The following is a 13,510-nucleotide window of genomic DNA, read 5'->3' as shown; positions in this document are numbered from 1 at the left end:
AACTGACACTCCTGACTCAGTAAAGGTTTTACATTTCATCTGGGTCATAACAGAAGATTTTCTTTGCTACAATGAGTTACTCCCTTTGGGCATACTTGTGAACAGAACACAAGGAATATATATCTTAAATAACTTTCAACATAAATGTCATTGTAGTTGGACTGAATGTGGTAAATTTAATGTATAGATGATGCACCTTCCGTAACAGGAAAACATGAAGGGTTTATCACACAGATAAAAAAAGAAAAGTACAAGGGTGGTACCTCTGGCTCAGTGAGTAGGGCACTGGCCCTATAGACCGAGGGTGGCGGGTTCAAACCCAGCCCCAGCCACACTGCAACAAAAAAATAGCCGGGCGTTGTGGCAGGTGCCTGTGGTCCAGCTACTCGAGAGGCTGAGGCAAGAGAATCACCTAAGCCCAGGAGTTGGAGGTTGCTGTGAGCTGTGTGACGCCACAGCACTCTACCAAGGGCAATAAAGTGAGACTCTTTTTTTCCAAAAAAAAAAAAAAAGGGCAGTAGAACCCTGTGTAAGTTCAATACTCAAAGGCTATAACAAACTGGTCACCATACAGAGGTGGTCAACCTAAGAAACTAGGCCTACTGTACTGATACATGTGTGGTGCATGTCCAGTCTATGAAAATTATAGGCCAACTTAAGGAGACGGTCAATGTAGGGAGGGGATCAACTATAGAGGTTCTATTGTATTAAAGATCCAGATGCTGTCATGTTTTCATTGTATCCTGCATCAGCAAAATCTGTGTTAAAGCACAGAGATTTCAGCGGCACTTTACAAGTTCTAAGTATTAATAATTACATTCACACAAAAGAAAAACGGCAACCTCAGTTTCCTAACATGCATAAGTGGAACAATGAGGTAAGCAACGTGCAATCACCGTATCATTCTAAATGTGTTGGCTATTACAGAGACAAGTGTTAGCCAAAACTGTATCTTTGCAAGAACAGACAGTTAAATTTTATGAAAAATAGAATCAGCAATGTGAATCACTAAAAGATTTTTATAGGCATATCGATAGCATTTCTCTATAATATATCAAATTAGAACAATTTGAATATTTCTTTACAAGACAAAACTAAGTCTATATATGATATATGGCAAAAAAATCCAAGCATTTAGAAAAAAGCTGTCATTTTTCAAAACACTTCAAGACAAAATTCCAGGTGAACATTTTGCCCAGTTAGCAAAGGTCCCTGATGAGCAGGATGATATATGTGAATCATCTGAAGAACACACAGACCTGTTAATTGGAGAATACAATGAAAGGATATCACACTCAAATTAGCTTATGGCTGAAAATCTGCATTCTCCATTCTCCTACAAATGACTGATACCCATAGAGAATCAACTGAAACCGTAAACTTCTCTGCTATAACCAAACTGTTAAATGCTTTCCAACAAAAAGCAGAAAGAACAAAGTCATTAAAATGTTTATTAACTTTTTTTTTTTTGAGACAGAGTCTCAGTTTATCCCCTTGATAGAATGCTATGGCATCATAGCTCACAGCAACCTCAAACTCTTGGGTTCAAGTGATTCTCTTGCCTCAGCCTCCCAAGTAGCTGGGACTACAGGCACCCACCACAATGCCTGGCTATTTTTAGAAACAAGGTCTGGCTCTGGCTTTGGCTCAGGCTAGTCTCAAACCTGTAAGCTCAAGCAACCCACCACCTGGACCTCCTGGAGTGTTAAGATGACAGGTGTGAGCCACTGTGCCCAGATAAGGTTTGTTAACTATAAAATTAACAAATGCTTTCACTTTTTGAAATTAAGTACATAGTAGTTAGATTTTTACAAACTGATGTACATTCCTAAGTATATCTAATTAAAGTTTCTAAAATGCAGCCTTGAGTACAAATTAATTCAGTCTTCCAACATAAAAAGGTTCCCTACCCCTACTTTAGTGCATCTTTTAAGACTAGCCAACAGCTGCAAAACATGTATATGAAAAAATAAGGCTAAAATGAAGTAGATGAAATGACCTTTTATGAGCATAAAATCAGATGAATCCATCCTTTTACTACTACTTTTGCTTACAAAGAAAAGAGCTCTATTCTCTGGTCACAGCCTTTAAACTTAATCCCAAACATCTATATCTATGTGAAGCTCTTGACATGCAAGAGGCTAAGACATAAAAACAAGTGGGTAGTTCAGAAAAAGCCCACCTCCGATGCTAATAAGGCTTGACATTCACACTCACAGCGTGCTGCTGGCACTGCTGCGCCATCCCAGAATTATCTCGGTAGGACCAGAGTTACGGGCAGCAGTAATGATCCACACAAGTGTTAGGGCTTAAGAATGAATATCAGATTTTTGGTTTATAGCTATTTGGGCTTGAGGGCTTTACTATTTCCATTAAAATAATAAGTGCATGGTGAAGCACAGTGGCTCACACCTGTAATCCCAGCACTCTGGGAGGCCAAGGGGGGAGCTTCACTTAAAGTCAGGTGTTTAAGAACAGCCTGAGCAAGAGCAAGATCCCACTTCCATTAAAAAAAAATCGAAAAATTAGGGCAGCCTGTGGCACACACTTATAGTCCCAACTAATTGGGAGGCTGACGAAGGAGGATCACTTCAGCACAGGAGTTTGAAATTGCTGTGAACTACAATGACACCACTGCACTCTAGCCCAGGTGATAAAGTGAGACTCTGTCTCAATAATAATAACAATTGATAACAAAAAATTCAGACCCTACAGAATAACAAAAAACAGAAATTATCTTCTGAAATCACAGTTCACAGCAAGAATCACTGTTAACATGTAGTGTTTGTGATATTTTGCTTTTGTTTTTAAACCCATCTCAAAGGAATTAATGATTTCTGACACATTATAGTGGCAAAAATTAAAAAGCATGTTAATATTAAGTGCCGACAGTGTTGTAAGGAAATGAACACTCTCATGTACTGTTAAAGAGAGTGCAAATTATTGTATTTAACATACTGGAAGGCAATGTGACAGGCATGTTCTGGTCTGCTTGTCTATCTCCCCCTGGAATACAGATGTGGAAACCTTAACCCACACTGGGATAGTGTTAGGAGAGGGGGCCTTTGGGAGGCAATTAGGTTTAAATGAGGTCATGAGAGTAGAGCCTGCATGATGGGATTAGTGCCCTTTAAAAAGAGATGGAGACCAGAGCTCCCTCTATCATATGAAGACACAGTGAAACACAGCTACCTGCAAACCAGGAGAAGAGCCTTCACCACACACTGAAAATGCCAGTGCCTAGATCTCAGATTTCCCAGCCTCCAAAATTCTAAGAAATAAATGTTTGTTGGTTTAAGCCACCCAGTCTGTGGTTTTCTGGTTATAGCAGCCCAAACTAAGACACAACAACATATGCTAAAAATATGCAGGTTCTAAGAACTAGTCACAAGACCGTTTTTATTGAAATATAATTCACATACCATAAAATTCCACCGTTTTAAAGTATACAGTTCAGTGCAATTTAATATAATCCAAGTTGCACAGCTGTCAACGTTAATTCCAGAACATATCCATCATCTCAAAAAAGAAACTCCATATCCATCACCAGTCACTCTCCACTTTCCTCTCCCCATAGTCTGTCTCTGAATTTGCCCCTTCTGGACACTTCAAATAAATGGGCCCATATAACATGTGGCCTGTGGCAATGCTGCTTTTAGCATGAGATTTTAAGGTCTGTCTATGTCGTAGCATGAATCAGCAGTCCATTCCCTTCACAGCTGAATAATACTCCATTTTAGGGATACACTGTGTTTGGTTACACATTCCATCAGTTCACAGACACTGGCTTATTTCCACATTCTGGCTATGACGTTGCTACTATGAACATTTTTGTACAAGTTTTTGTATGGACATATTTTTTCCTTTCTCTTGGGTGTGTCTAGAAGTGGAATTGCTGGATCAAATGGTAACTCTTAACTTTTTGAGGAACTAGGAACTGCTTCTCACAGCAGTTGCACCATCTTCCTTCCCGCCAGGAATGTATTTATCCCTAGCTACACTAGCACTTGCTACTGTGTCTTTTTTATTAGAGCCACCCCAGTGGTGTGAAGTGGCATCCCATTATGATTTGATTTGCATTTCCCTAATGACTGCTGGTATTGAACAGCTGTTCATGTACTGCTGGCAACTTGTATATCTTCTTCAGAGGATCAAATATTTTGTCCATTTTTTAAATGGGCTGTCTTTTTATTGTTGAATTATAATAGTCCTCTATATAGTCTGGATATTAGACCTGTATCAGATAGATGATTTGCAAATATTTTCTCTCATTCTCTGCATTGTTTTTCCACCTTCTTGACAGTGTTTTTGAGGCAGAAAAGTTTCTAATTTTGATGAAGTCAACTTTATTTTTTCTTCCACTGCTTGGGCTTTTGGTGTCCTGTCTAAGAAACTATTGTCTATCCAAGATTACAAAGATTCATACCTATATTTTCATCTAAGTGTCTTACAGTCTTAACTCTTTCATTTAGCTCTTTGATCCATTTTGAGTTAATTTTGTATGTGTATTTTGAATCCAATGTCACTTTTTATATGTAGATATCCAGTTGTCCCAGCACCCTATGTTGAAATTAACATTCTTTCCCCAATCAACTGTCTTGTAATATATAATAACCTTTTAAAATCTACATAAAATGTTCTATAGCTTGTCACAGTAGTGACACATGGTATGATGCTTGTCAAAACTCAAAGAACTGTACACTAAGAAGAGTAAATTTTATTGTATATTATTAATGTACCTGACACTTAAAACTCTACTTGAGAAACACATATAGCATAACAGGTCATATATAAGAACACATCCTTCATAAGTACGGTAATATTGCTTGTAATAAAGATAACTAGATACCATCTGAATGTCTACTGAAAAGGAAGTAGCAAAATAAAGTATCATATAGCCACAAGATTGAATTATATGCAATAGTTCAAAGGAATAAGCTAGATTTGTACATATGAAATGTTTAAAGCTAAGAAACATTCTATTAAGTAAAAAAGGAGAAATGCAAAATAATTTACACAGCATGAAATCATGTCTGTAAAAAACATACAAAATCATACAACAGCAGGCCTAGGAGTACATTTGTAAGTATCTCAAGGTATCTGTTAAAGGTATGGAAGACTATTCAGCAAAATGGTAACATTCATGCCCTCTAGGGATAGTAAATGACACAGAATCGCAGAGAAGTCAGAGAGGAGCTGAGCTTTGTCATTTTCCCCCCAAAGAAAAATATGTTCCTTAATTCCATGTATGGAACATATACAAATGTGGAATTTGTGTAAGTTTTAAACAGAGATTTACAAACATGGAATTTGTATAAGTTTTAAACAGAGATTTTAAGTATAGAATCATAGCTTTTTTCTTTCTTGGAGACAGAGTCTCACTTTGCCATCTTTGGTAGAGTGCTGTGCTGTCACAGCTCACAGCAGACTCAAGTAGATGGGACTACAGGCACCCACCAAAATGCCTCGCTATTTTTTTATTTTTAGAGACGGGGTCTTGCTCTTGCTTGGACTGGTCTCAAACTCCTGAGCTCAGGCAATCCACCCACCTCGGCCTCCCAGAGTACTAGGATGACAGGCGTGAGTCACCACACCTGGCCTGGAATCATAGCTTATTGATACATGCATCCATAGGTCCATCCCTGCACCTAACACACACACACACAGAGGTGATCTTACCAATTTGGATTTTCCACACTTTCCTGGAAGACAGACTCTTCCTTCATGGAGGCATGCTGTGTCCACGTGAGGCAGTGAGTCCGTATAGCCATGTTTCTCTCCTGAGGATTGAGCCATGATTCCTCTTCTAACTGGATATTGGGTACTTTTAAAATGCTTATCTGTCCAACAGAGGGAGGATGGCTGTCTCAGAATTAAGAGGACAAGTGATCCTGATAAACCTATGATGGCTCACCAATAGCTGTTAAGTTTTGGATAATCAAACATACGATGACCTTACTAAGTACTGGTGAGGACATGCAAATGGCCCAGGATTTATGTAGGTTGTACGGTCCCTGGCCTGATTTCCCTAACTGCTAAACACTAAGCAAATTACCAGCCTGCTCTGTGTCTCCTCTAGGGCTGCTTATGGCCTTCTTAAATTGATGGATTTTAATTGGGCCCACTTATGGACTCGTATGCAGGCCAGTATCAGGTAAAATATATTCTTCATTTAAAACGCTGTCCAATACACCTAGAAATATACAGTTTCCCATGTGGCGAAGACATGGAAAACTACAAAGGCAGAATTGTACAAGTCAGAGGTATCCTTAAATTATTTAAGAATTGAGATACAAGACAAACTTGAATGCCTTTTTAAATAATAGATTCAAAGTGTGTATATAGGGCAAGGCAGGGTACACACTCTGCGGAAAAACACAGCTAAGAATTTGCTGCTACAGTGCAACACGTTTTACCAGGTGGAAAATAAAGTTCATTTGTATTGTCATATCAGCTTTATTACACTAAAGATCGTGACAGTCTTTTAATCCATGATAAGGACGTGATGGAAGCTGCCAATTGTTCTACAAACAGCAAAGCAATTTAATTTGCAAACTAACTGGCAGGAGCCAAGCTGGGTTCCATCCACATCACACCCCGATCTCTTCCAGGTTGAAACAGCCATCTGAGACATTTTTAAAAGTACATTTCAAGATGCTTTCTTCTTACTTCCTAATAAATTCTGAAAGAACTCACATTGAAAATCTCTTTATGGTTCTAGCAATGTGATTAAAAATTTCCACTCACCTTTTTCCAACAAAGAAACACCAGTGTGCTTAAGGGTATCAAAGAGAGAAAACAATTTGCTATCATAAAGATTTCATCATCAACGATATTACTGTATAAACACACACACAAAATACTCTCTTACAGAGAGTACTGAGTACGTCATACTCCCAGAAATAACCGTCACCTCTGATGGTGAATGAGAAACTGAAGCATTTATCCTCCTTACTAAAGATCAGACAAAATAGTTGGTAACAATCCACCCACTTCTGATCATTCTTACCTAAAAGTCATTTCTAATCATGGACAGATTAGAAAAGAGAGTCACTTGATGTGAAATGCCAAAAGTATCCTTTGAAAAATTACAACATCTCTGTGTCCACTAAGAACCCTTCATAAAAGACAGAGACAGAAGAAAAAGTATCTCTGGTGGCATCGGCCAAGACTTAGGGGGCTGGGAAAGAGCCGTCTTCCTCCTCAGGGCTGAGGTGAGAGAAGCAGGAAAGTTCCATTGCTCCTTTCTATCAGAAAATGCTGTCTCTTTCCATAACTATTCAAAACGACTCAATGTTTGCTAACTCTAATTATATTTTAAAGTGAATTTACCTTCCTTAAAATTTCTGGAACCACATTCCGACAGACTGCAATCCTCTTTCTATAGATGACCCCTGTTGACGCATCTAAAAAATAAAAAATGTACACTGAACATAATTTCAGGAAATGTATTCTTAACATCAACAAAACTTTTTAAGTCCACCTCAACCTTCCATATGTAGAACTCCGAAAGAAAAAGTTTAACTCAAAACTTAGTTTCACTGTCCACTTTCGGGGCCGAATCACAGATAGTCCTTATCTGTGATTAAGGAATAAGAATAAAACAGCAACTCGCAACACACATTCTAAAATCAAGGATAAAAGAATAACAAATTGTTCATCACTCTGGACTATCAATGTCAGCGCTCTAATAATAGTGACTAATGTGTGTCCAGCTCAACTCCAAAAAAAGACAGTTTTAACAAAAGAGTTTTGTTTGTTTGTTTTAAGCAGTTTTTGGCTGGGGCTGGGTTTGAACCTGCCACCTCCGGCACGTGGGGCCAGCACCCTACTCATTTGAGCCACAGGCACCGCCCTAACAAAAGACAAAAAGAGGGAGAACCTGATTCTGCCTGATTCTTTAATCTTAAACTTTTAAGCCCAGATTTCTGGCTATAAAATCTAAATCTTATGATTAATTATGTTAGCCATATTCTTCTCTCATAAAAAAATCAACCTCCTGTGACTGGAACCATTCTGTTTGGGGGCAATGTTTCCAGAACTGAACCAGAAATATAGAAAACAATAAATGTGGATTAAGAGAAAAGGAGACCAAGGCAGAGAAAAGGATAAACTTTGTGACATGTGCCACCTGCTCTATGAATTACTATGACTCAACCACACTGCTACGGCGTTTCTCAGAGCTCCTGCGATAGTAGTCCTGACCTCTGGTGCAAACACCCGGATTGCCCAGCACCCAGACTGCCCAGAAGCTGTTGATGGGGGCACAAGATGCTCTGCCCACTGACACTTCCTTTGCCTTCACATCCACTGTCTGTAGCACACACACTTCAAATGGATTAGCCACTCCCAGAAGCAGAGATGCCCCTGACAATAATAATACCTACAATTAACATTCCCATTCAGAATACTCATGGTGCTCTCATTTGATCTTCTCAACAACCTACAAACAAGATTATTTTCCTATTTGACAGGTGGCAAAACTGAGCTTCCAAAAAGTTAAGTCATGAGGCAATAACAAAAATCAGAACTTGAAATCAAATTTGTATGATCCCAAATAACAGATTTCCTCCAAACTTGGCCCAGGTACAAGAGAAAATATATTTTTTAAATATATTTATAGAGTACAGAAAATACACGCACAAGCCAAACAGGGTTTTACGTTTACCAAACACAGAGAGGGCTTCAGGGTCACACAATGAACAGTAGCATCTCATGATTTCTAAGCAGGCTGAACAGAATGTTGGACCTGGCCTGAGTGTCTCCAAAGGTTTGTACATTGATTACAGACAGACTCATCATTTCCTGCATTGCCCAGGTCTCGGGTTCAAACACAGGCAACGCTTCCACTGGAGATGAGGAATGATGAAGAATAATAGAGAACCCATGCTCCAGCCCACAAGTCAGTAAGTGTTTTCAGTAAAGGATTAGATGGCAAATAGCTTAGGTTTTATGAGTTACAAAGTCTCTGCTGCAACTACTCAATCTGCCTTTGAAATGAGGAAGCAGCCATAGGTAAACAAACGGGTACGGCTACTTAGTAAAACGTATTTACTAAAACATGCAGTAGGAGCCATACTTAGTCACCCCTGCTCTCACCAGTGCAAAACCACATTGCCCAGTATAGTTACAATCCCGTAAACTCATCTCTTTGTGGTCATAGCCCACATATTCTATTAATCACATCTATTTTGCCATCTACAGAATGATATACGAATATACATGTTATAGGAACATGCCAAGTGACCTGGGGCAAGTTACTTAACCTCTCTGTACCTCCAATTCTTGATTTATTAAATAGGAGTAATCTAATACTCATTCCATACAGTTTTATGAAGATTAAATGAGGTTGATAAAGCACCTGGCATATGTAATGTTAAGCATACAAAAATGTGACCTGTTACAATTATATGTAACTCACCGTTGTCATCAATTAATTTAGAAAGTAACAAGAGATTATGAGTCAGTTTTACTACTATAAATGCTGGTGCTTCTTAAAACCTAATTGGTCACACACACACCTCTCTTTACAAAAATCAGTGCCATTTATTGATCATCACTGAAGCGAGGGTATAATCAAAGGACTTACCTATTTTTTCCTCCACGATTTTTACAGAGATGACATTTTTATCCATGGGGTTGGGGTACTAAATAAAAACACATAAAGAACAATTACCAAGGTTGACCACTTTATTGTGTGATGAAATTGAAAATAATATCAGAGAGAAGTTTTATCTAGGACACCACAAGGCTCTAAGTCGAAGGCAAAAGCAGCAGACAGCCTGAGGGCGGGAGAGGAGGGAGCCTTCACCTGGAGAACTTGAGTTTTAAGTCTTCTGAACTCTTGAGAAATGGAATACAAAACTCTGTGAGTGTGGTCTACCCTGCAGCAGCTGCATGCGTGTGTGTGTGTGTGTGTGTGTGTGGGTGTGTACACGCGCATGTACACACAAAGAGACTGCCTGATTTTCAGGGAAAGGGGTCCATTATTTCACACATTCCTATAGGTATCATTGACCCAAAAAGACATTAGATTAGAACTTAGGGCAGCAATACTGTCCATTTCAGTTACCCCAGTGTCTCCACCAACCAGCAGTGTCTAGTGCACAGTGGGTACTAATGAATGAATGATTTGGAAAACATACCTTTCTTCATTCAGGAGCCAACCTACGAAGAGAGCTGGCTTCCACAGCTTCAACACCCAGCCACCCCAGCCCCCACTCCATGTTGGTAAATCCCATTATCTACACCTCCATTCTGCCAATCCCAATCTTGAAAATGAATGAAGAACATAGTTTTCTGAAATGTATTTACGCATTCAATTATTCATTTTCCTTCTAGAAAGACATATTCACTGCTTTCTTGAAGTTCAGCCCTTCAGAGACGTATGCCTGGTACGGAAGACCAGGTCTAGATACTCTGCACCTCAGCAAAGGAGACTTTCCCTTACGCAGTAGCCTTGAAGCAAGGGAGACACAGAGATGCACACAGGTCCTCTGAACTGTGCATATGGGTATAAATTGTAACTTGTACACTAATTTAAAATGGGATTTCTCCTTTACTACTATTATAGTTTATTCACTGTAAGTCCATTAATACATCCTGACTGGAAATTATGAACACACTAAGTTCTAGGAAGATTACTAAACTAAATTCTAAAAGAGGCTGGAAAGGAAATCACCAAAAAAGGCATAGTGATAAAAATTCTCAAGTTTTGATTCCTTCACTTGTCAGTGAAATTCCTATAAACTCCAAAATTTCATACCTATGTAATTACAGAGTTGAGTAGACATGAGCCTCAAGATTCCATATAAAAATGGCAAAAGAAATTGGGGGGTTATTTGCAACGGCTAAATACCATGATAGGAAAGGCACTAACTTAACTGTTTAAAAATCGAAAAGGAGTTACTGAGCTGAGGCTCCCCCTACCTGGCATTACTTGAAATGATCTGATGCCATCTTGTGGTAATTTGAATATTCATATTTTATTTCATGAAAATTTACTCAAAAGCCAGGAGTAAAAGCAGGAAAGCAGCTCAGAGAAGATCAATGCCAGAAACACCAAACCGGGAAGACAGGAAGCAGGTAGGTAGGTTTCTCTGGATGCCCCTTCAAAGGCCCTGTGACTTGCCATTGATCGAGCAAGATCAGAATGAAACTCTGCAGAGATGTACTGAGCATCTGTGCCAGAAAGAGGCTGACACACGCAGGAGCTCATCCAGCCCTCCCCTCGGGGACGAAGCCCATCAACAATTCTTTAGACAGAATCTTTTTGTTAAAAACATAACAATATAAAGACTGCAGACAAGCTCGGTCACACTGGGATTCTCCAGTCCCCATTTCACAAGAGAGACCCTCAGCTACCTGCCAACAGCCCTTGTTTTGCTCGTACCAGGCTCAGTGGATCACAAACTGCAGCGTGCATTAGAATGATCCCACAAGACAGCACACATAACACCATAGACATGGTAACTTGTGCGTGATTCAGAGATTTTCAAGGTACATTTGACTTCATTTTGAACTCCCTATGACTTCCACTTTCTGCACAGAATGTGTAACTGCTTTCCCTTTCCCCAAGATACAAATCTATGTGCAAACACTGATGTCTGTATTACATGTATGTAACAGTCTAACAAGGGTAAAATGTAGATTCTCCTAGGCTGTCATATTCCCTTATTTCATTTCTTTTTTAATGTATTAAAAGGTAAGAGTTCAAAAACTGCACAATGTGGGGGGAAAAAGAAAATACGCATTAAAACACACATGTAACTACAGAAGAGAAGCCAAGAAAGAGACTATCTAATTACAGAAATAATATTCAATACCTATGTGGGAGGATCTTCATGAAAATGTGCACTTACCTCTTTTATATGCTGAGAAAAAAACTCCATAAGCTTTTAGAAAGCCTCCTCTTACAAGTAAGGAATTATTAAAACATCAACTTTTCAAAAACCTCAGAAGTCAATGACTGTCTTTTATAATACTTTACCCCTCACCCCCCAAAAGTCAATGACATTCACAAGAGTCACTGTCTACCAACTTTCAAAAGAGGTTACCCAAGAGAGCTCAAGGAAGGAGGTGAGCTGACAGATCTGCCTGGTGAGTCCTGTGAAGAAGGTGAAGAAGACCTAAATTAAGTCTGGCAGAGTAACAGATCTGTCTGATAAGCATTAAGGAAATCTGCTACCCAAGCTACTTTCAAACACATACATGCAGAGAGAGAGCTGCTGAAAAGAGATCTGGTATTTAGCTACAGGAAGAAATCGCCATGGACTAGGCCAAATACCTTTAGGAGCTCCATGCAATTGCCTATCTCAGAAGATAAGCAAAGTTGATTTTAAATCAAGGTGAAATAAGCTATGAATGAATCAAAATTTCAGCGATCAAGGACAAACATATTTAAGTTAAAAGATAATGTGAATGGCTGTTCACTGGTCTTGCAGGAATCATGAAGTTTCTGAAATGAAGGATGATGAAACAGAAAGGACAAAAGATGAAAATGTAGACCCTGGTGCTACTGTCTGTGAAGCCAGGACAGTCAACCACCAGATGATCCTCAAAGGTCTTTCTGGCCAGAACAAGCGGTGATTCTCACAAAGGCCAACCAACAGTATGCTGGCACGTTGGCACATCAACCTCTCTTTGAAAAATGTTCCAATAAGTAGCAATGGCATAGGAAAGTTTTTGAAAGGATGGTTTATCATTGTAACACAAAGGAAAATCCTCTTATCTCAACATTAAATACAATCATAAGCCCAATGCAGTTAAGGATACAAAGAATACAAATGACTGACCTGCATTCTTCAAGACCAACATGGTCCAGGACAAAGACTGAAGAACTCTGTCCCACACTGGAGGACACTAAGTTATAACAACTAAAGGGAATGCAGGATCCTGGATTGGATCCTAGACTGGAGGAAGGATACTAGCAGACAACTGGGAAAATGTGAATAGGGTCTATACGTTAGTTAATAGCATTCTACCTATGTTAATTTCCTGGTTATGAAAGCTGCGAAAACGTATACAGTAGCTATAAAATGTTTTTGCAACATTTTATAAGTCAAATTATTTCTGAGTAAAGGGTTGAGAAATAAAAAAGAGGGCGGTGCCTGTGGCTCAGTGAGTAGGGAGGACGGCCCCATATATCAAGGGTGGCAGGTCGAAACCTGCCCCGGCCAAAGGGCAACAAAAAAATAGCCGGGCGTTGTGGCAAGTGCCTGTAGCCCCAGCTACTCAGGAGGCTGAGGCAAGAAAATCACCTAAGCCGAAGAGTTGGAGATTGCTGTGAGCTGTATGACACTGCCATGGCACTCTACCGAGGGTGATAAAGTAAGATTCTGTCTTTAAAAAATAAATAAATAAATAAATAAATAAGAAAATTAAAATAAAAACACAGATTGTTGAAAAACAAGATTCTGGCTCGGCGCCTATAGCTCAACCGGCTAAGGCGCCAGCCACGTACACCTAAGGTGGCGGGTTCGAATCCCCAGCCCAGACCCGCCAAACAACA

General features: G+C 39.3%; 1 protein-coding gene across 2 annotated transcripts in view; it reads right to left on the bottom strand.

The window, feature by feature from the left end:
• The window catches only part of PRELID2 (PRELI domain containing 2), a 74,276-nt gene that overhangs the window by 51,303 nt on the left and 9,463 nt on the right, over nucleotides 1–13,510 (bottom strand). For both annotated transcript variants that reach the window (XM_023516623.1, XM_023516620.1), the window contains exons 2-4: nucleotides 9,590–9,647; nucleotides 7,333–7,406; nucleotides 5,680–5,840 (exon numbers count right to left, since the gene is read on the bottom strand). In XM_023516623.1, coding sequence (XP_023372391.1) covers nucleotides 5,680–5,840; nucleotides 7,333–7,406; nucleotides 9,590–9,647 — 293 coding nt within the window. The remainder of the gene's footprint in view (nucleotides 1–5,679; nucleotides 5,841–7,332; nucleotides 7,407–9,589; nucleotides 9,648–13,510) is intronic.

Source organism: Otolemur garnettii, unplaced genomic scaffold (assembly GCF_000181295.1).
Source record: "Otolemur garnettii isolate 467f Iridium unplaced genomic scaffold, OtoGar3 scaffold00003, whole genome shotgun sequence".
Lineage (NCBI taxonomy): Eukaryota > Metazoa > Chordata > Mammalia > Primates > Galagidae > Otolemur > Otolemur garnettii.
This window is presented reverse-complemented; position numbering and strand designations above follow the sequence as displayed.